Here is a 26,855-nt window from a genome sequence, read left to right as displayed (position 1 = left end):
CAATAATATGGAATTCATGTCCTCCCTGCCACCTCCCCATTTCTGATGCCCTAGAATGAACAGCCATGTGCTCTCAATTATTTATACCTCTGATAAAAGGTTTATGATAATGACATGTGTCCCTGAAGGAACTTCCTTATTAAAAGAACTATTACCACACTAAACAGCACAATGAATTTCATAGTCAGAATAGGTATTTAAATAGAGGAGCATAATTAAAATAAGCAGAAGGATAGGAACGATTCTACATGTTTAAATTTAAAAATTGGCAATGCTAAATGTTTTTAAAACCTCTGAAGGGAGTTAGGAGAGTAACTTTTTTGAAAAAAAGAAAAACAGTATGTTTAAAAATAAAGGGATATCAATCCAGAAAATGAAAAAAGCGATTACACAAATACCCAGAAATCTGCCATGGTGAATTATCACATGTGAATTGACTGCACTTTGTTTATATACATACACAGTATCAAAGCTGGCCTCAAATCTTAAATCCCAAACAGACTCCAGAGAAGACACACTGTAAGATTCCACTAATATGAAGGTGAAGAACAGGCAAAACTAATGTATAGTGATGGAAGTCAGAGCAATGGAGGGCTGAATGCAAGGCGGCATAAGGGAACTTTCTGTGGTGGGAGAGATGTTGTAAATGCTGTCCAGAATGGTGACTACCTATATGTACTGGTAGAACTCATGGGACTGTATGCTGAAAGTGGGTACATTTTATCCTAAATAAATTGTATCTCAGTAAAGTTGATTAAAATAAAGACTCAAACAATAAAACCCTAAAGGAGTAGAGTTTTCTGTGTCCTGATTGTGGTGGTGGTTACATGAATCTCTGTCTGTGATAAAATTTCACAGAACTATAAACTAACGGGAAAATATGAGTGCATGTAAAAACTGGTGACCTTCAATTAAGGTCTGAAAGTTTAGTACTATACCAATGTCAATATCCTGCTTTTGATAATGTACTGCATTTGTCTAAGATAAGATTGGGGAAAGCTGGGAAAAGAGTCTTGTGCCATTTTTGTGATTTTTTATAAGTTAAAAATAATTTCAAAAATATTTTTTAAAAAGAACATGGATTATATAGTTCATATTTGTACCATTACCCACCATCAGAGTTACAAAAGGGTGAGCTTACTATAGGGCAGAATCCTGCAAGGACAAAATTCAGGAAGGTAAATAATTGTTTAAATGTTTCCAAAAACCTGCAGCTGGTCTGAATTCAGAGGGGGAAAGTACATAAATAAACACTACTCTATAGATGAAAAATTCAGAACAAAATATACATGAGCTTTAAAATATAAGTCAACAAATCAAATAGTAACTATTAGTTCTGAATTTGTGAGCTACAATGTTACACATGACAAAGGTTTTTGTGTTCAAAAAAAAATCAGTATGTACAGAGAACAACCATGTGAAGAGGCAGCAAGAGGGAGGGTCTGCAAGCCAAGGAGCGAGGCCTTAAGAGAAATCAACCCTGATAGCACAGTAATCTTGAACTTCTAACCTCCAGAACTGTGAGAAATTTAATTTCTGTGGCTTAAGGCACTCAGTCTACGGTATGTTGCTATGGCAGTCCAGAAGATTAATATATTAAACTATAATTTATACTTCATAAAATTTACCTCTTGTAAGTATACACTTCCATGACTTTTCATAAATCTATAGAGTTGGGTAATCACCACCACAACCTAGTTTAGAACATTTCCATCACCCCCCAAAATTCCCTCTCCTACTGCCAGCCCCAGGCAACTATTGATCTGCTTTCTCTGATGTAGTTGCCTTTTTTAGGATTTCAGATAGATGGAATCATACAATATGAAGTCTTCTGTGTCTGCTTTCTTAGTAAGTTTTTGAGGCTTCTCCACATTGTATTAATACTACACATCAGTAGTTTCTTCCTCTTGATGAATGGTTTCCACTGTACCACATTTTGTTTATCTATTCATCAGCTGATGGACATTTGGGTTGTTCCCTGTTTTGGGCTACATAGGTTTCAATTTCTCTTAGAAATATATGTAGGAGTAGAATTAACTGAGTCATGTGTTAAGCACATATTTAACTATTTAAGAAACTGCCAACTGGCCTTCCAAAATGGCAATACAATTTTACATTCCTTTCAGGAATATATAAAAGTTTCAGCTTCTTAACAGCCTTGCCAACACTTGGTATGTCAGTCTTTTTAAGTTATAGCCATTCTAACGGGTGTGTAATAGTATCTACTCAGGTTAAAGCTCAAAAAGACAATTTTAACTTTGAGCTAATAAGAATAAGCCACAGGCCTACTACTGCTAAAAAGTTTAACCTTGAGGGGAGGGTCTTAAAATTTTTTCCAGTAACTAAACTCTAGTTTTTAGCAAAGAGGGGAGGAAAAACTCTTCTTCAATAAAATACTCATTTATGAACCTCATTCTTTTTATTCCAAAACCGTTTATTTCAAATTTGCAGATATTTTTTATAAAGTGCCTTTTGAATTTCAAAAGATTAGAGAAAGCCATAATGTATGATGAAACTGGAAATTTTATCAGTTTAACAAACTTAATGAAGGTAATTTTGTGTTTTAATGATAAATACAGAACATATAGTTGGGAATTTGGGATATGAAGTGCTTGATTTCAGGCAAGCTTTTTGATTTCTTCTTTAAAACTAAATAGCTGAAGACTATGTAATTGTGACTTAAAACATGGATTTAAATGGCAATTATTGTGATTACATTATGTTATAATTATATATATGGGTGTCTTTTATGAAATGATTCCCATAGGTTTCAGATAACCTAAAAATTACATAAACCTATGGAAAATTTTTCATTTGACATATTGGGCATGGTTTAAAGGTATAATATCTGATACATATAATATTTTAATTGAATTTAATTTATATATACTCATTATATTTAGTAAGATTCCTGATTTGGCTTTAGGCAAAACTTTGAGCGTCTATAGTAGTTTATTGTTCTTTGCCAATCATATGAAATTCTAACCTACTTGATGGCTCCTTCATCACCCTGCAGGAAAATTAAACATTTTGGTATTGGATAAGAAACAGAAACATAGCCCCTGACATCCAGGAACCAACCTGACACTATCAGCTGGCTTTGGTGCTGCTACAAGCTGGTCTGCTAAACATGAAAACTTCCAGAGAATACCATTCTCAGACAAGGCCACTCTGTGACCACAATGGATCAAGATGAAAAAGACAGACAGATCAGTCCATAGCTACATCTGAACACAGATAGAACATGAATGTTGTCCAAGCCACAAAACGCCAAATATCTCCCTGTCCTAGGATTGAGGACTGCTTCTCTCCCAGTTACAGATGTAGCCTCACTTCTGGTCTCCTGTCTTCATAAGTGAGATTACTTAAGATATAAAATCATTTTTAAAAAATGGGCAAAAGAACTGAATAGACACTTTTCCAAAGAGAAAATACAGAGGGCCAACAGGCACATGAAAAGACGCTCAACATCACTTAATCATCAGGGAAATGGAAAACCACAATAAGATATCAACTCATACCTATTAGAATGACTATGATCACAAAGACAACAAATAACAAGTGTTGGTGAAGATGTGGAGAAAAGTGAACCCTCGTATGCTGTTAGTGGGAATGTAAACTAGTACAGCCACTGTGGAAAACAGTATGGAGGGTTTTCAAAAAACTATAAACAGAACTACCATAGGACTCCTGGTGGCTCAGGCCATAAAGCCTCTGCCTACAATGCAGGAGACCCAGGTTCAATCCCTGGGTCGGGAAGATCCTCTGGAGAAGGAAATGGCAACCCACTCCAGTATTCTTGCCTGGAAAATCCCATGGATGGAGGAGCCTGGTAGGCTACAGTCCATGGGGTCGTAAAGAGTCAGACACAACTGAGGGACTTCACTCTACTCCTGGATATACATCTGAAAGACAAATGAAAAACACTAATTCGAAAAGATGCATGCACCTCAATGTTCACAGTGGCATTATTTACAATTGCCAAGCTGTGAAAACAACCCAAGTGTCCATCAACAGATGACTGAATAAAGAAGTGGTGTGTGTGTGTGTGTGTGTGTGTACTAACCTACTTGATCGCTCCTTGATCTCCCTGCAGGAAAATGTGTGTATACATACACACACACGACTACTACTGAGCTATAAAAAAGAATGAAATTTTGTCATTTGCAGCAACATGAATATCCTTGTAGGGTACTATGATGAATGATATAAATCAGACAAATAGTGTATGATATCACTTATATGTGAAAATCTAAAAAATACAATAAATTAGTGAATATAACAAAAAGAAGCAGACTCAGATGCAGAGAACAAACCAGTGGTTACCAGTGAAGGGAGGAAAGGGGGATGGACAATAAAATAAGCTATAAGGATATATTGTACAACACAGGGAATATATCCAATATTTTATAATAACTATAAATGGAGTATAACCTTTAAAATTGTGAATCACTATATTGTACACCTGTAACCTATATACTGTACAACAACTATACTTCAATTTAAAAGATACACAATCATAGCAGTAACCCCACTTCCTGACAGCACCCAATCTAGAGTAAGGCCTCACTTCTTTAAATCCTCTCTAAAATTACCTAACATGAGCCCAAATCTTATAGTAAGTCTTTTCTAACACTTGCTTACTGTTGTGGTCCTTTAATAGACCGGAACTTGGGGGTACAGAGTCAACTGATAAGAAAGTGAAAGAAGGAAGAAAAGAGGCTGAGCCGCATGAAGGGGACAGAGAGAGAGAGAGAGAGAGAGAGAGAGAGAAGACACGGGGACCAGTGCTCTGATGGAACAAAGGAGTTTATTCAACATATTGTGGGCATATATATACTCTCTTACAAAGATAGCCCTTTTTAGCAGAGACAGGGATCAAAAATCTAACAAGTCATCTAGAAAGCCAGAGGCTAGAATCATTCTCAATAGAGGGGGTTGTAAAAGTTACTTTACATATCAGAAAGGAGGAGAGTTGTAAATGTCTGCTGTTCACCTATGGAATTTTCATAGGAATGAGATACATGAATTTCTATTATCCCTGAAAGCTGGCTTGCCAGCTCTCTGGCACCTGTATTCAGGTGCTGTTAAGGGACATAGAATTCATGCAAGACTGAAAACAGCACACAGGAAGCCTCCTGTTAAATGTATCCTGACAACTCCCCCTGTTTTACTATATTTGTAAAAAAGGTCCTGACCATATGAGTTTGTTTGCTGCTGCTGCTAAGTCGCTTCAGTGGTGTCCGACTCTGTGCGACCCCATAGATGGAAGCCCACCAGGCTCCCTTGTCCCTGGGATTCTCCAGGCAAGAATACTGGAGTGGGTTGCCATTTCCTTCTCCAATGCATGAGAGTGAAAAGTGAAAGTAAAGTCGCTCAGTCGTGTCCGACTTCTAGTGACCCCATGGACTGCAGCCTACCAGGCTCCTCCATATAAACCAATCTTATAGAAAGGCAACAGTAAACAACAAATAAAGTCACCAAGACAAACTCCAAAGTTACAGTTTCAGACCCGATGCTGTGAATAATATTTTGAAATCAACCTCATGGGTTTAACCCAGATAATTAAACTGCTAGTTGCTCAGCTAAAGTCTCTAGATAAGTGGAAGAAGGCAGATATTTAAAAAAAAAAAAAAAGTAACAAGGAGGTTTTTTTTTGTACATACAGCAAGGCATTATTATGTATGTTTCATAAATGAATTTTGACTTGTACCCAGTTGTAGGTACTATAATTAGATTGAATAGGAGTAACACAATATTGAGTAGAATCTCAATCACAATCAAAAGGGAATCATTTTTTAACAAGTATATAGTTAGCAATTAATACAGGTTACAGAAAGTAAAGTCTTATCAGCATGTCCTTGTAAAATGTCCATTCCAAGTTTCAAGTTTTTAGGTGCTCGCAACAGGTTTCCAGGTGTCTCATAGTTTAGGCCCAATCTGTTTATTGATCTGAAGGCGAGGTGGGGAGATTTTTCTGTTAAGTCACTCAAGAAGTCCTTTGTCATGGTAATGAATTCTTTCCCTAAGGTTTTTGTAGTGTAACCATGGTTTACAATTTAAGCAAAGTCTGAAAGTCTTTTTTGGGAGGCAGGGCGAAAGCCCAAGTTTGTCGGAATTCTGTTGGTCCCATGCACAAAGGAAGGATTTCATAACCTAGAGAAATGTTAATTAGTTTTTTCTTCTACTTCAGGGTATGAGGGCCCTTTAACGCTCTAGGAAGAAGGCATATGTATAGAGTCATTAGTAGAAACAATTGATCTTCTCTTACTTAGACATCCCACAGTTACTCAGAGTGTATGTTTTTCCTCACTGCAATGAGTAACAAACCAATTTGTTCAATGAAAAAAACACATCAAGGTGACCCAAGAGATCAGGTTATATTTTAAACTGTTATTTTTATATTATTCAAAGCATAAAGAGCCACACAGTACTACATAAACAATCAGCTCACCATAAACCCCTTATCAACAAATTCAAAGTTATTAAAATTCCAATTCTATGGTCAGTAGTTTTGATTGTAATTATTATGTTTACAGTAGATGGAAAAAATGAAATAATATTTTAAATACTGCATATCCCATAGGATCAACCTTTATCCTGCTACTTACTATAATAGAGTCATTTGCAAAGCAGCAAACAAATTAGGCTAACTAGGAGCTATTGACAAATGAAGAGAAATGAAAGCATAATTGTAGTCTATGTAAAAGATGCTTAACATCTAGATAAAAGTCATTAAAAAACAGTCATTTGAGTATTTCTAACTGGTCTGACTTTTTAAAAAAGCAGCTAACAATAGCAATGGCAGCATATTATAAACTACTAAATGCCAAACTTCAATCAACAATAAAGCAGTAGGTACCTGATGTAATTAGAAAGAGCCCCAGGCCAGGAGATCCAGGGTCTGGGCTCAGTTTTAGGATCAATTTGCCTTTAGTCACAGACTACATGCCACAGACTAAGACTCAAGTCTTAGGCACAGACTGCTAAAGGTAAGGGGGTATTAAGCAACCAGTTAGCCAAGTCCCGCCTCACAATCAAGGAAACTGAGGCTCAGAGAGGGAAGGTGACAAAGCCACAATCACAAAGATATTAGTTAGTTACAGTGCCTCCAACATGCAGCCTCATAACACTATCTCTGCCCCACTTATTGCAAATGATTCCTCATTTAAAGAATGAGAACAGTCATCCATGTTTGCTTCTTCCTAGGGTGTTGACTGGAACTAACTTGTTGAGTGAATATGCACTTGCTTACATTTAAACGAATTCAACAAAATAACTAGTCTTTGGGCAGTGGATGCAGTATCAGGCAAAACTGTGTTTGGCTACTTGCATAAATCCTCTCACTGGCAAGGGTTTTAAAAGCATGTTGGTGGTGGTTTAGTCGCTAGGTCGTGTCCTACTCTTACAACCCCATGGACATGGGACACTCCAGAAAAGAATACTGGAGAGTGTTGCCGTTTCCTTCTCTGGGGGATCTTCCCGACCCAGGAATCAAACCTGGGTCTTCTGCATTCCAGGCAGGTTCTTTACCAACTGAGCTACAAGGGAAGCTTAAAAATACGTTAGGGCTGTGTTTCTCAATGGGCACGGTATTTGCATTTTAGGTAGAATATTCTCCCCAGTTGGGGGGTTGCCCTCCCCAAGTTGCAGGATGTAAAATACAAGGCTGGGTCCTAGCTACTCAAATAGCAGCAGCACTTCTGTGCCAGGTCTGGCCCTAGGGCGAGGCAATTGAAAACATCAAAATTAATGCCAAAAATCCGGGATGAACAAAATATCACCATGTTAAATAAAGACAGAATCAGCACTACTGATTTTCCCTTTTGCCTCAGGCTCCAATGTGGCTCAGCATGACACAGTTACTGATCCTGTCTTTATTTAACATGCTATTTTGTTCATCCTGAATTTTTGCATTAATTTTAAAGATACTTCATGGAAACTTGAATAGAATTTGTATCCTACTGTTGTGTGAAATGTATAAATCTTAATTATGTTGAATTGGTTCATAGTGCTTTTCAGGTCTACTATATCCTTCTACTTCTCTGTATATTCATTCTATTGGCTTTTGAGAGTTTGATATTGAAACTCCAACTAAAAATCTTAATTCATCTACTTTAAAAAATAATTGTAATATATAGTGGAAGTATATGTAAACTTGTTCTGTATTTTCCCAAGTTTCTTGTAAATGTGTTGTCATATTTCCATAAGTTAAAAAAATAAGCAAAAAAATTTAAAATTATGTCATTAAAATATTATCTGGCTGATTACTGAGTTTAGGGGCACCCCTTAAATTCTGTACTCAAGACCGGTGCCTCACTTGCTTTATCATAGTCCAGTTCTCTTCCCAGTCACTGGGACAACTCAAAACACCTCCAGACATTTCCAAAGGTCTCCCTAGGTTGAGAACCTCTAAAATAGGAGTTGATTTTTCTCATTCAATAAGATGTCCAGAGAGACACACCCCAGGCCTGAAATGGTAGTCACTTGATGCCATCAGGGCCCTAGATTCCCTTTATCTCTGCTGTATTCACAAGATGGCTGCTGTGCCCCGAGGAATTACGTCCTACTTCCAGACAGGAAAACAAGGCAAGAAAAACATATCAGCTGAGCCTGACACCTTTAATTAGAAAAATCACTTTCCCAAGAGCCCCACCCTTTGGCCACCTGATGCAAAGAGCTGACTCATTGGAAAAGACTCTGATGCTGGGAAAGACTGAAGGCAGAAGGAAGAGGGGATGACAGAGGATGAGATGGTTGGATGGCATCACAGACATGCGTTTGAGCAAGCTCCAGGAGTTGGTGACGGACAGTGAAGCCTGACATGCTGCAGTCCATGGGGTTGCAAAGAGTCAGACAGGACTGAGTGACTGAACAACCACGACCACCCTAATAAGCTTTAACTCGCATATCATTAGCTAGAAGTGAGCCAAGTAGCCAGCCTTAGCTATAGGGAGCCCGGGAACACAAACACGTGTAAGTGGGCACATCTCCAGCCTGAATAAAACTGGCCTTCTCTCCATAAGAATAAAGGGGAGATTGAAGAAAAGATAAAAGAGCTAGAAATGTCTGCCATGAGGGCCAGGCAGGATCACAAATGCTGGCTGTTTTGAGTGACTGCAAATTGCATCTTCTCTGCTTATACTCTGATGGTCTGCCTGAGCAGAATGTTTTCATGGTCACTTTTAGGATTATGGACAGAAACTGGAATATTATCTCAGGTTGGACTCCACAGAAGCAGAGTCTGAAACAGGGTTTTAGGTGTGTTTGATTCATTATTAAGGGCATACTCTTGGGAGAAACTTGTAAGGGAGTGAGAGGAACAGTCAAGGGAAGAGAAATGATCCAAGGGAAGATGCATTCTCATATGAAATTCTGCCGAAGCTTAATGGACAAAGAGGGCTTCCCTCATGGCTCAGACAGTAAAGAATCTGTCTGCAATGCAGGAAAGCTGGGTTCGATCCCTGGGTCGGGAAGATCCCCTGCAGGAGGGCATGGCAACCCACTCCAGTATTCTTGTCTGGAGAATTTCATATACAGACGGGCCTGGTGGGCTACAGTCTATGGGATTGCAAAGAGCTGAACAAAGCTGAGCAACTAACACTTTACTCTTTTAATGCACAAGGGGTCATGAGCCTAAATCAAGCATGACACAGAACTGTCCCATGTTAAAGAAGCTCAATCTTTCACCATTGACAAATCAGTCAGCCATTTGCTACCCCATCCTATGCTGAAGTAAGTGGCCAGGGTAACCTCCCAGGTGAACTCTCTGGGTGATGCAATGTCCACTAGCCAAGAGCAACACTCCATGGAGGGTTACAGGAATGAGTTGTTAGCCAAAGCACTTGCTGCACTAGCTGTGGGGGTGGGGTGCCCGTTGAGGGTGGGGAGGATCAAGAGCACTTACTACAGATATTAATTTTGATGCATTTTCCAAAACCTGCCTTTATTTCTACTTTGTATTGTTTGAGAATGTAGCCCTAGATATATTGCTATGATTAAAAACTGCTGGAAAAACTGATTCGTGTTGAAAGTGTCTCATTTTCAAGAAAAATGATTAACAGGTGTTGACTTGTTTTGTTAAGCCACAAATGCCAAAAGTGCTTTATAATTTGCTCTGGGTATTAACCAGGATCCAATCTGTAGTTCACAATCTCATCAGAGCACGTAAATATTTCAAAGACTTAGTGTCTCATTTAAAGCTCAATGAATATTTAATTGAAGTTGACCAACAAAATAACTGAATTATGTTGCATTTAGTTAGGCCTGAAATGAGCATGGTCTTCATTTTCTCAAGTAGTTTGAAGCTAAAATTATTCCAACTTCATGAAATATTCTACACAATTTTATAAGTAATTAAAAGACTGTAAAATAGGCTCAAAAGCACATATCAAATATTGAGAAAAACATGAAATAAAATGAATTTTTCAACTTTAAATGCAAAAGAATAGTTTAATATATTGTGGCCTACATTATTTATTAGTTGGTGAATTAAACTATTCTCAACACACTCTTTTTGACATAAGAAGTAAAAATAGAATCTTTTCTTTGATGCTTGCAAATTAAATATTCTAGAATGATGATGTGCAAACACCTATAAGATTGATATTAACAGGAAACCATGCATGAGCCACTCAAGTAAGTCAGCCCAGAAAGTGTTTCTGAACCCTAGGTCCAGCATTAAGCCAGGTATATACTAAAAATAATCCAAAAAAGAGAAATATTGAGGACTTCACTGGTGGTCGGGTCCAGAGGTTAAGAATCTGTCTGCCACTGCCAGAGACAAGGGTTCAATCCCTGGTCGGGGAACTAAGATCCCATATGCTACAGAGCAACTAAACCCACGTGCAACAACTTCTGAGCTCACGCACCACCTCTAGAAAGTCCGTGCAAGATCCCACGTGATGCAATGAAGATCCCACATAGCCAAATAAATATATTTTAAAAAGACAGAGGGCGAAATATTGGTTCACATTCAAAGTGAGAAGGTTGCCTAAGAAAGAAGCTTTCCCATGGTCTGTTAGATCTCCATAAGTGTCAGAACTGGAATTCTTCAAAAGAAGTGTGTGCTCTGATTAACCCTAACTTGGATGACATGGGATATGTCACTTCTGCCAAATCTGAAGACATTTTAATTGGAATCAAAGCATTGCCAACCAATCCCCATGTTAAGGCTGCTAAAAACTACCTGGTAAGTTTAGCATACTAATGTTTGAATTCTTTAGTCCTGAGTTAGTCTTTAATTATAGGACCTAAATAATTGAACAAAAAATTCTCGGAAAACAGACCGTGGGGCCATGGTGACACAGGGCTGTGTGATAAAGCAGAGCATATCCACACAGCTGCCTTGTGGGAAACAACTGGCCACTTTGGGTTTTCTCCCTTTGCTCTTAGTCTCTTTTTAGATATTCAAATGGACTGCCTACTTCAACTGTAAATATGCCAGTATATGTGCATGTGTTATGTACACAAACATACATCACAAAAATTTCAGACTGTTATCTAATAATGGCAGCTCTTTCCTTCACTTCTACAATTCTGGCCCTGTCACCCTTGGTCCTCAAGGATGGGGAACCATAATTAGTATGGAGAAAACACAAGAAGGCATTTTCCTGTTGCATTCAATGGCACATTCAGAATCACACAAAATTCTTTAGTTAATGGCAATCGCTAAGCAAAAGTGGCAGTCTGACTAGACCCTTACTGTCTATAGAAGGACACTATCCTGTCCAGGACGGGAGATGAGCGAATGGTTGATAAGCATTCACCGTGAAAGGTGATGAACATTAGGCATCCTGTGACCAACGTGCCTGGTTAGAAACAGAATCAGGGATAACTTTTCTTTGTTTAGAGTACTTTTATGTCATTTCAGATGCACATTTACATTGAGGACTCATTTTCTCAAATCTACTTAATATTTAGGTACATGTAACATGTTAAGACTGCATGTCTCCCAATGTCACGTGACTTACCTGTTTATCTAAAGCCACCCAAGATGGCGCGCCAATTCCCATTCCTTTAGGAAATACACTATGTTCTGGCTTTATCTTCTGTCCAAGAAGCAGTTCTCCACCTATTCCTGGTTTATCTTCACTCACCAGCATCCTAACATTGTTGCAAAAGCCCCAATGTTGAGATTTGTGGAATTTCTCTTTTCCCACCTGTGAACACAAGAGACAACCCAAAATGGCCAGTTATTCTTTCTGCCTTTTCATATTTGTTTTAAAAGGTAAACACATTTCCCATCATTTATTTTTCCCATTACAAAATGCAAATTAGAGTGGCAAATAATTATGATCAATCTTCACCATAAACTTGTGCTTTATTTTAAATTCAATTCATTTTAACAAATTCAAAACCTTGAAAAGCAATAAGAACAAACCCAATGCTCCATGCTATTTAAAACATTTCAAAATAACTATTACTGCAAGTGAACATTTAGGACATTAACTTGCTAATTGGTCTATTCCACTTATTTGCCAAGAATGCAAACAGGGGGAAAAAAAGAAACTTCTCTACTTCAGAGTGAAAAATGTAACATTTTCCCACAGAAATCTAAATATTATCTTCATCAAAATGGAGAATAAAATCTTTTGCTCATTAAAGTAAGCGTCACAGCAAATTTGTCAGAGCTGACATTCTCCTCCTAATTGTAGAGCCTTGCCCTCCCTCCTCCCCACTTCCCCTCCCATCTTTTCTGAGGATCTGAGCAGAGAGGGCAAAGCCCAGATAATGCTTCCAAGGATTGGCAAAGATGTGGGCCAATACCAATGTGCATGCACTGCTAGTAGAAAAGTAAAGCAGAAAAACCCATCTGAGGAAAGATATGACAATACCTAGCAAAGTGAAAGGTGTATGCTTGCCCAGATGCTTGCCTAGCATGTCCACATCTAAATATCTTCTGCCCCTTGCATGGGGAGCTATAAATCAGATTATTTGTTACAGCAGCGTTAGTAAGAGTGAAAAACAGGAAATAATCTAAATGTCTATCAGTAGCAGAAAAGACACCTCAATTGTATTTTCTTTATAAAATGGAATATAAATACAGGTCTAAAATTATACACATCAATATGGACAAATTTCAAAAAATGTCAAGCAAAGGAAAGGTAGTAGGACACAAAATTTGATCACTTCACCTTATATAAAGTCTGAAAATATTCAAAAACACGGGGTTATTTATGGATAATGTAAGCATACAAATGATAAGCAGCAAATTCAAGTTAATATAATATCCATGATAACAGATGATATATGATATAATAAATATCACATGATAGTTATATGTGATATATTAATATATTTGTTGTATCATATTATGAACATCCATGTACACCACAGCCCTGTAGAAAAAATAAAACATTTCAGATACAATTAAAGCTCTCTCTCATCCCAAGTTCCTGATTTCAATATCTGTAAGTCTGCTTCTGTTTTGTAAATGAGTTCATTTGTATGTTTTTTTAAAAATTAGATTCCACAGATGAGTGCTATCATACAATCATTTGTGGATGAACACACTACTATATATATATGACAGATAACCAACAAGGACCTACTGTATAACACTGGGAACTCTACTCGATATTCTGCAGTAACCTATAGGAGAAAAGAACCTAAAAAAGAATGAACATATGTATCATATATGTATAACTGAATCATTTGCTATATGTGTGTGTGTGTGTGTCTGCTCAGTCATATCCAACTCTTTGTGACCCAATGGATTGTAGCCCGCCAGGCTCCTTTGTCCATGGAATTTTCCAGGCAAGAATACTGGAGTGGATTGTCATTTTCTCCTTCAGGGGATCTGTCCAATCCAGAGATCAAACCCGCATCTCTTGCATCTCCTACACTGGCAGGCAGATTCTTTACCACTGAGCCACCTAGGAAGCCCACCACATATGTAAAACTGAATCATCTTGCTGTATACCTGAAAGTAACACAATCTTGTAAATCAATTATGCTCCAACAAAAATAAAATATTTAAAAAATAAATATAAGCCCTCTCTCAGAGTTCATGCTCCTTGTTTCCCTCTCCAGAGGTAACAAGTATCCTGAATTTGCTGCTTGAACTTTACTTTGCCAGGATTATGTAGATCCAGGGCAACAGCCTCTTGCAAAGCATGATGTATTGGCAGGAAATCTGAAAGGAAGTTCAAAAATACTTTGTTTCAAGGCGACCTATGAAATGGGATAAAATATTTGCAAATAATATACATGAAAAGGAATTAATATCCAAGATAGATAAAGAACTCATACAACTCAATAACAAAAAATCTGATTAAAAAATGGACAGAGGATGTGAACACATATTTTTCCAAAGAAGATATTCAACTGGCCAACAGGTAAATAAGAAGATGTGCAACATCACTAATCATCAAGGAAATGCAAATCAAATCCATAATGAGATACCACCTCACACCTGTTAGGATGGCTATTTTGTCAAAAAGGTAAGAAATAACAAGTGTTGGCAAGATGTGGAGAGAAGGGAACCCTTGTGCATTGGTGGTGAGAACATATGTTGGTGTAGCCACTATGGAAAATAGTATGGAAGTTCCTTTAAAAATTAAAAATTGAACTACCACATGACTCAGCAATTCTACTTCTGGGTATTTATTCAAAGAAAATAAAAATACTAACTTGAAAAGATATGTACACACCATGTCCATCTGCAACATTATTTACAATAGCCAAAACAGAAACAATCTAAGTGGCCACTGACAAATGAATTAATATTATTATATTATTCAGCCATAAAAAAGAATGAAAACCTGTCACTTGCAGCAACATGGATGAACCCTAAGGGCATAATGCTAAGTGAAATGTCAGACAGAGAAAAACAAGTATCATATGATCGCACCTATATGTGGAATTTTAAAAAGAATAAAAAATAAACAAGCTCATAGATACAGAGAACCGACTAGTGGTTGCCAGAGGTGGAGGGTGGGGGTGGGCAAAATGGGTGAAGGTGATCAAAATGTACAAACGTTCAATTATAAAATAAATAAGTCATGGGGATGTAATACACAGCATGGTGACTATAGTTAATACTGTACTATTGGTATATATTTGAGAGTGTCAAATAGAGTAAATCTGGAAAATTCTCATCACCAGAAAACAAAAAACTTGTAACTATTGTGTGACAGTAGATGCTAACCAGACTTATTGTGATCATTTTGCAATATATACAAAGACGGAATCATTACATTTTATACCTGCAACTAATATAATGTTATACAAAGAAGGCTGAGCACCAAAGAATTGATGCTTTCGAACTGTGGTACTGGAGAAGACTCTTGAGAGTCTCTTGGACAGCAAGGAGATCAAACCAGTCAATCCTAAAGGAAATCAACCCTGAATACTCATTAGAAGGATTGATACTGAAGCTCCAATACTTTGGCCACCTGATGCAAAGAGCCGACTCATTGGAAAAGACACTAATGCTGGGAAAGACTGAGAGCAGGAAGAGAAGGGGGTGGCAGAGGATGAAATGGTTGGATGGCATCATCAACTCAATGGAAATAAGTTTGAGCAAACTCTGGGAGATAGTGAAGGACAAGGAGGTCTGGTGTGCTGCAGTCCATGGGGTCACAAAGAATCGGACATGACTTAGCCACTGAACAACAACAACAAATCAATTAATATCAATAAAAATTAAATACCCAAAAATTAAAAGGAAAATACGAGACCTCGTTTTTTCTTACAGTGAAGGCAGCCTGGAAGAACAGGGAGGGGCCTGAATAGCCTTGCTCAGTAGAGTCGGGGCCACACAGATGCCCCAGGAAGATGAACAACCCAGGTAGAAGGCTGCTGGAGGAAAGCTAGAGGCAGTGGTTAGGATGGTGACCGGCAGCCTGGCTCTGTCCCATAGAGAATCCATTGCCACAACCTCCACCACCACCCTACTCCCTTCTGACACACACTCATACACAACACTCAGTTTACCATAAGTCAGTCCCAAATCACCATAGCAAAGCAAAAGCTGGGTTGGTTAAAATGAATGGTGGAATAACATTGAATTTTATAATAATGTTCCCTCTTTCAAAGCAAGTGTTTTGGGTAATCACAAACTCATCTCAGGTCAAACCAACAAATGTTTGTTAAACATTTACTATATTCCTAACTTTGTGCCAGATATGCACGCATGCATGCAAAGTCACTTAGTCATGTCCAACTCTTTGCAACCCCATGGACTGTAGCCCACCAGGCTCCTCTGTGCATGGGATTCTCCAGGCAAGAATACTGGAGTGGGTTGCTGTGCCCTCTTCCAGGGAATCTTCCTGACCTAGGGATGAAACCCAGTTTCCTGTGGCTCCTGCATTGGCAGGCAGGTTCTTTACCACTAGTGCCACCTGGGAAGCCTTGTGCCAGATATACTATTTAAAATAAGCACAAAACTCAGCCATGCCTTGAAGAGGAAACCCACCATCTGGCTGAGGAGTCAAGATTTAGATAACTAAAACAACTAGGAAGCAGTAGACTTCCATTTTTGACCACTTACCATGAGCTAGACCATTTGCATACATGCTCAGTCATCTCTAACTCTTTGCGACCCCGTGGACTATAGCCTGCCAGGCTCCTCTGTCCATGGGATTTTCCAGGCAAGAATACTGGAGTGGGTTGCCATTTCCTCCTCCAGGGGATATTCCTGACCCAGGGATCCAACCCACATCTCTTGGGTCTCCTGCATTGGCAGGAGGATTCTTTACCACTGTGCCACCTGGGAATCTTTATATGCATTACCTAATTTTGCCATCAGAAAACTATGTGATTGGCATTATTACAGCCATTTTACAGAGGCAGAGACAAGTTGACTAGCACACCCATGGTTATATGGTAAATAGTGGAGCCTGCATCTGAATCTAAGCTCATTGGCCCTAATCTCTGGTAAGTCTATCTACCCTGAGCCATAAACTGATGGGCTGGAGTAATAGTGTTGTGGTCCTTCAGGTAGTTGGATTCTGTCTTGAGCCTGGAGAAATGGGATGAATTGGACAGAAGAAGAGGGAAACAGGAACCTTAATGCTCTGCTGATGGGACAGTTAACTATCATTCTGGAAAGCAATGTGGTACTACTTGGCAAAACTAGGGATGTGTATTCCCTATGATTCAAAAATCTTACTCCTGGATATGTATCTCAGAGAAATTCTCACAGTAGCCAATAAATGGAGATATATGAGAATGTGTAATGGTACAGTAGGTCATCTACATACAAACAAGTTCCATTCAAAGAGCACATTCATAAGTCCAATTTGTAAGTCCAACAAAGTAAGTTTGTACGTCTAAGCTATATTTTCACTCATGTTGATAGAACACACATTCTCATCTTTGAAAGTCCACAACTTGAAGGTTTGTATGTATGGGACATACTGTAGTTGGGGAAAGTTGGAGACAACCTCAATAAATATGTTGATGAAATGGATAAGAAAATATGGCTTCATGGATAAGTACACTATGGTGGATCTTCATTTCATTTCACTTCTTTGAAGCAATAAACCAGATGTATGTAGGCTGTCGTAATAAATGACCATAGATGTGGCTGAAACAACAGAAACTAGTTTCTCACAGTTCTGGAGCCTGGGAAGTCTAAGACAAAAGTGCTGGCCAATTCAGTTGCCAAGTGAGGGTTCTATTCTTGCCTTGAAGACTGTCAGTGTCTCCCTGTGTCTTCACAGGGCAGTGAGAGAGACAGCAAGCTCTCTGGTGTCTCTTCTCATAAGGGTACGAATTTCATTATGGGGGCCCCATCCTCATGATCTCATCTAAACCTAATGACCTCATCTCTAAACACCATCACACTGAGGGGTTAGGGTTCAACATATGGATTTGGGAAGGACACATAGCACTGGACGGAGAAGGAAATGGCAACCCACTCCAGTGTTCTTGCCTGGAGAATCCTGTGGACAGAGGAGCCTGGTGGGCTGCTGTCTGTGGGGTCGCACAGAGTTGGACACGACTCAAGTGACTTAGCAGCAGCACAGCACTGGATGTACATATAGCAACATAGATTCTTAAAACATACTGTTGGGTGAAAACTGGTATCTGTAGCATACCATATCATTTACACATTTTTTAAAAACAATGCTACATATTTTGCAAAAACACACAGAGATTAAAGAATGTGCATCAGGACTTCCCTGGTGGTCAGTGGATAAGAATCCACCTGCCATTGCAGGGGACACAGGTTCAATCCCTGATCCGGGAAGATCCCACATGCCACGAAGCAACTAAGCCTGTATGCCACAACCACTGAGCCTGTGCTCTAGAGCCCACAAGCCACAACTACTAAGCCTGTGTGCCACAACTACTGAAGGCCACATACCCTAGAGCCTGCACTCGAGCTGCAATTACTGAAGACTGGGCGCCTAGAGCCTATGCTTTGCAACAAGAGAAGCCACAGCAATGAGAAGCCTGTGCACCACAATGAAGAGTAGCCTCCGACTGCCACAACTAGACAAAGCCAGCACATAGCAACAAGGACCCAGCACAGTCAAAAATAACATTAAATTTTTAAAAAAATGTGCATCAAAGACATCTGTATGGAAGCCTATATAAAGTCGAAAGGGAAAGAGATTAGGGACTGGGAATGAAAAGGAATAAAAATACATAAAACAAGAGAGAGACCTTGCACAAATCAATGATGGCTTTGTATCATAAATGAAGGAATATAATTAATTCACCTCTTTCCACCTGACATTAAGAAGAAAGGATGGATTCGCATGAGAATTGAGAAGTAGGCAGGTGCGGTTAGCTGCTAGTGCAGCTGAGCAGGTACAAGGTGAGAGAGATAAGGCCTGAAGAGGGTAAAGACAATGGGAATGGGAAGGAAATGGGACAGGACCTTCAAACTATCATTGAGGAAGGGCAAGTTTGATTGCTTCTTTTCCCAAATCAGTTCAGACTGATACTTTTATAGAATACAATAAAATTAATTATAAAAATTTGAAATAAAAACAAATACATAAAAACTTACAAGCTCACTGATCACACCCTCTGATATTATGGCAAGGTCAACTTGCTACAGAAGTTTCTAAAGACTCTCAGTGTCACAGATACACACCACACTTGGAGAAGCACTGCTACAGTAGACATCGGGTAAAGAAACCAACATGCGTGATTGGGTGTGTTAAGAAAGAAAGAGTGATGGGAGGTGACTTGCAAGTTTCATGCCAGCCTCACTTCCATTTGGGAAGGGGTAGGAGGGAGAGCAGAAAAAGCAATAAGGAGAACAAAGTATTTTTATCACCTGGCTTCTTGGCCTATATATTGCTGCAGCTCCCAAATATGGATGTAACAGCATTGGCTGAGTTTCTCATTCCTGAAATTTCTGAAGGAAACTAACCCACTGGATTGAGCCTGAGGAACCCTCAGCAAGGCTAGCCTTCCCTTTCCTGGTCACCATCACAGCAGCAAGGGAAAGAGAAGAGACTGGAAGAAGCAAAGGGCTTCCCCCACCATACACCTACACAAGTGCTATGAACTCTTGTCAGTACATTTCTGTCCAGCTAGTGACAATGACTAAGTATACCATATAAGGGGGCCTTTTCTGTAAACTACCAGTACTATGAAAACTGAAGAGAAACCACAATGCATAAAGTTCAGAACGTAGTTCATCAAGTTCCTGCTAAATTCATGAGCAATTTCTCTATGCAGACTATTAGCTAGATATTGTCAAATATTTTTAACTCTTTTGCTAAGCAAAATCAAATCAGCCAGACCAGATTCTTGAATACTTTTAACATGAAAGGAACTATTACTATATCCTTTCCAAAACTCTTGATTTGTGAGTTGTGAATTCACACATCCAAACCCCAATCAACAACAATATACCTATGCCTCCTTAAGTTCAATGATGTCAATTTCTATTGACATCATTATTTTCATCAGCACAGCATGCAAAAATTCCATTTCTGCACTATCAGAATATTAACTTGAAATTTCAATTCAAAATTCTATAGCTCAGAAACTAATTGCTTGGATTATTTGTTTGGTATGATGTAAAAGTACATAGGAACCTGTTTCAAATGTTTGCCCCTCCCAACATACACATACATACACACAAGCTTGAGATTTGCCATTACAATCTCTTAGGATCAGATGTCAACCTGCCCTATGCCATGGTGGCTGTGAAATGGTGCTCAATCTCAGTATAAACAGATTAGGCAAATGTCTCAGCAAATGATAACATCAGGAACATACTATTCACAGATCCAGTGTTCCTTGATACCTCAACTCCTTGGGTCCCATCACACAGCACCACCACCAGAAAGGTAGCAGCCAAAGCCAGACTCTCCTTGATGTTTCACATCACATTAATAGCTGGTACCACCATCCCGTCTCTGTAGCTAGAGATTGGAAGAGCAGTTTATCACATGATTGAATTGATTAGTAAATAATTATAAGTTGCCAAGACCACCATAAAAACCATACCAGCTGAGCCACAAGGGAAGCCCACTTTAGAAGTGATAGATTATTTTAATTATCAGAAAAAATCTCTGAGTATGCTTTATCATTATCCCCATTTTATAAATGGGGATACTCAGGAACAGAGTTTAAGTAATTTGCCCAATGCCAGTCAACTAATATAAAAAGTGAATCCAGGATGAAAACTCAATACCTGAGCCCACAAACATTAGGCTTTGCATTGTGTGTGCCCTCTTAGAGAAAAGGAATAGATCTCCCCTTGCTTAAGTCATCAGGGTTGAATTACCACTTTCGCTTTTGACAAATGTAATAACAAAAATGACCACCATGACGTGGGAGGGAGGGAATAGATCAGGTAATTGGACCTAGACTCAATCTCTTAAAAGCAGAATAGGTATTGGAGAGTACTGCAGATACCCTTTTACAGCCACCAGAGCTACTAAAAATTCAGGGCCTGAAGAGAGCCAGTTAATATTTAATATTTTAATATATGTCAACAAAACGTACTTTTCTAACTACTTTTTGAGGTTGGTGGAAAATCTGATACTGAATTACCTAAAACTATCATTCTTTTTTACATTTATTTATTTATTTTAATTGGAGGATAATTACTTTACAATATTAGGATGGCTTTTGCCATACATCAACATGAATTGGCCATAGGATACATGTGTCCCCCTCCATCCTGAACCCTCCTCCCACCTCTCTCCTCACCCTATCCCTCCGGGTTGTCACAGAGCACTGGCTTTGGGTGCCCTGCATTATACATCAAACACACTGCTTATCTATTTTACATATGGTAATGTATATGTGAAACTATCATTCTTAAGTGGACTTCCCAGGTGGCTCAGTGATGAAGAATACACCCATCAATGCAGGAGATGCAAGAGAAGTGGGTTCAATCTCTGGGTCAGGAAGATCCCCTGGAGGAGGAAATGGCAACCCACTCCAGTATTCTTGCCTGAAAAGTCCCAAGGACAGAGGAGTCTGGCAGGGTACACAGTCCACGGGGTAACACACATACACACACACACACACACACACACACATCATTCATAGGTAGTCCTGCCTGACTAGATTTGGGACTAGTTTGTTTCTGTTCCATGAATAGATTTTTTTTTACCTCTCTCTTCAGAGCATATTTATTTTAGAAATTCATTTTCTCTTTTCTTCTTTTCTGTACTTTTATAGAGAAAAAGAAGTAATTGAGCAATCCTATGAACTTCCCAGAGAAAATAATAACAAAATTGCCTTGGGTAGAGCTCAGGACCAGAGGAGCATGAAAGCTATCATTACTTATTAATAAAGCTAAATCACTCAAAAAGAAACCCCAAATGTGAAAATTTTAAAAAGCCATGTCAAAGAAAACTTCAAACATTTTTAAACTGATTTTCTTCTCTTTCCAAACCTAACTTGGAAAAATGTTGTGCTCATGATTCTCAGCCATCAACTCAATGTAACAATAAGGTTGGTATTATATATTTAATAATGTATTTAAATCAGTAAAGTAAAAAATAAACTTAAATCACTAAGATCTAGAAAGTTGTGCAGCCCTTCCTCAGAAAACACTGTTTATTTCCCTCTAAATAATTAAACTCAGAGCACCAATCAATAAAAAGAATTCTAAAGACTTCCACCAAACTCAGTTAACATCACTGGCTCATTGTAGCTGATTAGTACATGTGTGCATGCTAAGTTGCTTCAGTCGTGTCCAACTCTTTGCTACCCTATGGACTATAGCCCATCAGGCTCCTCTGTCCATGGGATTCTCCAGGCAAGAATGCTGGAGTTGGTTGTCCTGCTGTGCTCAAGGGGATCTTCCCAACCCAGGGATCAAACCCACATCTTTTAAGTCTCCTGCATTGGCAGGCAGGTTCTTTACTAGTGCTACCTGGGAAGTCCCTAGCAGATTAGTATATCCATTCCCAAATTCCTTCTCCCTTGCTGGACTCCATTTAAAAGCTAGATAAAGCTAAACACTCTACTTGCTTCCTCAGCCTCCTTTTCAGAGTTCTGTTCTGGGATTCTGGAAAAGGCTTTCATCCTCTTAAGCCAAGGAACAAACGCAGGTGATGCTGCCTCTAGCTCACTTTTTCTTGCCTTGAGATGTATACATACTGTCTGGAGCTGCAGCAGCCATCTTGGGATCATGGCAGGAAGGTGGGTAGGACTGCAGAGATCCTGGCTCAAAGTAGAGCCTTTAAATGTGTGCCAGCAGCCACCTACCTCCAGACTCCCTGCTTGGTGAAAAAAATAAACCCCTGCTTGTTTAAGCCTCTATTGTTCAGGTATTCCATTACTTGCAATATAAAGTATTACAAATTAATGCATTTAGTCTTTAAAAGCTTGCTTTAATGCCCTTTTTAAACAGAATAAGATTATTAATTGATCTTATGTAAAGCATATGGGTTTCCCAGATGGCTCAGTAGTAAAGAATCCGCCTGCCAATGCAGGAGACGCAGGAGATGTGGGTTGGATCCCTGGGTCAGGAAGATCCCCTGGAGGAGGAAATGGCAACCCACTCCAGTATTCCTGCCTGGAGAATCCCATGGACAGAGGAGACTGGCAGGCTATAGTCCATGAGGTCGCAGAGTTGGACACAAATGAGGGACTAACACACACACACACACACACACACACACACACATATTACTACAGGAATAAAAACAGTGTGACATTGGCAGAAGCATAGACATAGATCAAAGGAACAGAATAGAGAACAGAATGAAACCCACACAAATATGCTCAAATGATTTTTTTTTCACAAAGTTGTAAAAGCAATTAAATGGTGGAAGGCTAGCCTTTTCAACAAATGAATCTCGACCTAAATTTCATACTTTGTACAAAAATTAGTCCAAAACAGGTCACAGACTTGCACGAAAGTGTTAAACTACAAAACTTTTAGGGAAAAGTATAGGAAAAATCTTCAGAATCTAGGGCTAAGCAGAGAGCTCTTAGGCTTACTATTGAAGCATGGTCCATAAAGGGAAAAAATCTGATAAATTAGAATTCATTAAAATTTGGAAATTTTTTTTTGCTCTGCGAAAGACAATTAATAGGACAAAAAGACAAGCTATAGATGGGGAGAAACAAATGTGCAATCCGCATCTTAGAGAAAGGGCTAGTATCTAGAATGTATAAAGAATTCTCAAAACTCAACAGTTATACAAAACAGTCCGATTAGAAACAGGCAAAAGACCTAAAAAGACATTTCACCAACGTAGATATACAGATGGTAAATAAGCACATGAAAAGATATTCAACTCATTAGCCATCAGAGAAATGACAACTCAACCTAGAATGAGATATCTGTACACACCTATCAAGATAACTGAAATGAAAAACGGTGACAACACTAAATGCTAACTAGGATGCAGAGAAACGAGATCCCTGTTGCTGGACTGTAAAATGGTACATTTGCTCTCAAAAACAGCTTGGTAGGTTTTTTTTTTTTTAATAAAACTAAACAGGCAATTATCATAAGATCCAGCAATTGCACTCTCAGGCATCTATCCCCAAAAATGAAAACACATGTCCATACAAAAACCTGCATATGAATATTTGTAACAGCTTTATTCATAACAACCAAAAGCTGGAAATAGGCAAGAACTTCTTCAACAGGTAAACTGTTAAATAAACTGGTACACACACAGAGTACTACTCAGCAATGGAAATGAAGAACTGATACATGCAACTACCTGGATAAAGCTCCAGAGAATTATGTCGAGTGAGAAAAAAATAATCCCAAGGGGTACATACTTTATGATTTCATTTATGTAATATTTCAAAGTAATAAAATTTCAGAAATGGAGAACAGGGGTTAGGGAAGCTGTGGGGAACAGCAGGACCAGGAGTGGAGGTAAGGGGTGGGGGAGGCTGATGCGAAGGAAGGAAGTATCGTTATAAAAGAGCAATAGGAGAGATCCTTGTGATAATGAAACTGTTCTGCACCTTCACTGTCAAGATGGCCACAGTAACCGACACATGTGATGAACTGTAGCGATAAAATGCACACATGCAAATGAGTACAAGTATTAATAAAACTGGGAAAATCTGAATAAGATCGACAGATTATATTAATGTTAATATCCTGGTTGTGCTACTATAGTAGTTTTGCAATAAATTACCAATGGGAAAGTGGGTAAAGTATACACAGGATCTCTCTGTATTGTTTCTGATAGCTGCATGTAAATCTACAATCATCTCCATAAAAATTTCCATTAACAATAAAAGGCAAGAGAGGGTTTACTTTCCTCAGTAACAAGGCGAGTTTCTATTCAGGTGCCTTTTATAAGGTATTAAGTGTGAACATGAATAGAGATGAGCAATGAATGACTGACATCTCACAGAAATGAGATGAAACACGGCCCTATAAATGACAAAACAAACATCTCTGTTTCAAATACCAAAGGCAAGTGAAGAAGAGAAGGTGGTCTAAATTAACCATTCAGCCGTGCGAACTGACCTGATAGCCCCCAAAACTCCAGCAGTTCGTTACCATTCCCTTCTTTGGGATGCCAAACATGTAATCAGGAAAGCAAAGAATTTGTTTGGTCTTCAACTGGCCAAACTTGTCACTTTGTCATAGTGGAGTTCCCAGGTCAAATTTGGGCATTTGGGGGCTTTGGTTAATGAGAGAGTGAAAATGTCTGCCTCTTCTTTCTTTTTTGCTTTGGGTAATCCCCCCTACAAAGTTGACTCTGCCCTTCCTACAACGGTAGGAACAGGAAAACCTTCTCAGGAAATGAACCAAGAAATCCCTTTACATTTGCACTCCTGCGTACCTGGAATCCTGTTCTTGGGAGACTGGTCTCCTACAGGGCACTGCCTGATGAATGTTCAGAGAAAAAATCTGCTGCCTCCAGAAAAAAACCAAACTGGGTGCCAACAAGGAAAAAGGAGCATCCCACTGCATGGTAGAGAGGCTTTGGGTCACAACCTGCATAGTGACATATACGTGATGTCCTGGCTGCTTTGTATAAGCCATGCATCCTGAGAGGCTTATTGCTCATTTATGTCACAAAAGCAAATGACCTTCTTCCTCCTTTATATTCACTCTTGCTAAAATAAGAAGCATTTGTCACATGGCATCAGTGGAAGACACTGGCGGGAAGCATTTCAGAGATGATTCTCCCAAAACTGCGTCTATCTCTGCTACCTTTTAGGCATGGCTGCTACAGGTAGACAGGGGCAATTGACTGGCACCTATTGAGGGCCTGCCCTGGGTAAGGAAGACCAACCCAAAGGGCCTCAATCATGGGTTTCTCAGTTGGCTGAGGGATGTTACAATCACACATCAAGAATGCAAAGCACAACACAGCCAGTAAGGCGGCAAATGAGTAGTCGGGACAATATGAGTGTTCACAGTTATGGAGCCAGAGAGACGGCTTTTGCTGAGATGATCAGGGAAGGTTTTAATGAGGGGGGAAAAGAGCCGAGTTTCGAGGCAAGGCTAGCATCTGGATGGGAAGGAGGAAACGTACAAAAATGCTGTTGGGGAAGGGGGCAAGTAAACCAACAGTTGAGTGGAAAAGTCCAAAATATATTCAAAGGATAGATAGTAAGCTCACTGGTTTAACTGGAGTGTTAGGTTTGTTTTCCATTATGAAAAAGAACATTGTTAAGAAAAGATGGTATTGTTTGAATTTTTACAATGATATTAATAATATACTCATGCTGTTGTTTAGTTACTAAGTCATGTATGACTCTTTCTTGACCCCCTGGGACTGTAGCCCACTAGGCTCCTCTGTCCATGGGATTTCCCAGGCAAGAATACTGGAGTGGGTTGCCATTTCCTGCTCCAGGGGATCTTCCCAACCCAGGGATCAAACCTGGCCGGGTGTCCTGCATTGGCAGGTGGATTCTTTACCACTGAGCCACCTGGGAAGCCCCAATATACTCGTGTTACCTGTATGATTTATTTTTTTCTTTTATTTTTTTTAATAAATTAGTTTATTTATCTATTTTTTAACACTACCATATTGTATTTGTTTTGCCATACATTGACATGAATCCACCATGGGTGTACATGTTTTCCCCTTCCAGAACCCCCCTCCCACCTCCCTCCCCATCCCATCCCTCCGGGTCATCCCGGTGCACCAGCCCTAAACTCAAAATGGATTAAAGATCTAAATGTAAGACCAGAAACTATAAAACTCCTAGAGGAAAACATAGGCAAAACACTCTCCGACATAAACCACAGCAGGATCCTCAATGTCCCACCTCCTAGAATATTGGAAATAAAAGCAAAAATAAACAAATGGGACCTAATTAAAATTAAAAGCTTTTGCACAACAAAGGAAACTATAAGCAAGGTGAAAAGACAGCCTTCGGAATGGGAGAAAATAATAGCAAACGAAGCAACGGACAAACAATTAATCTCAAAAATATACAAGCAACACCTGCAGCTCAATTCCAGAAAAATAAACGACCCAATC

General features: G+C 39.1%; 1 protein-coding gene across 1 annotated transcript in view; it reads right to left on the bottom strand.

The window, feature by feature from the left end:
• The window catches only part of EFHC2 (EF-hand domain containing 2), a 224,704-nt gene that overhangs the window by 185,392 nt on the left and 12,457 nt on the right, over window positions 1-26,855 (bottom strand). Inside the window, exon 2 of the mRNA XM_081567282.1 lies at window positions 11,973-12,161. Within this exon, the coding sequence (XP_081423408.1) occupies window positions 11,973-12,161 (189 nt within the window). The remainder of the gene's footprint in view (window positions 1-11,972; window positions 12,162-26,855) is intronic.

This window comes from Giraffa tippelskirchi, chromosome X (assembly GCF_054371585.1).
Source record: "Giraffa tippelskirchi isolate mGirTip1 chromosome X, T2T-mGirTip1v1.2.pri, whole genome shotgun sequence".
NCBI lineage: Eukaryota > Metazoa > Chordata > Mammalia > Artiodactyla > Giraffidae > Giraffa > Giraffa tippelskirchi.
The sequence above is the reverse complement of the archived record's forward strand: the minus strand, read 5'-3'. Positions and strand labels throughout refer to the sequence as shown.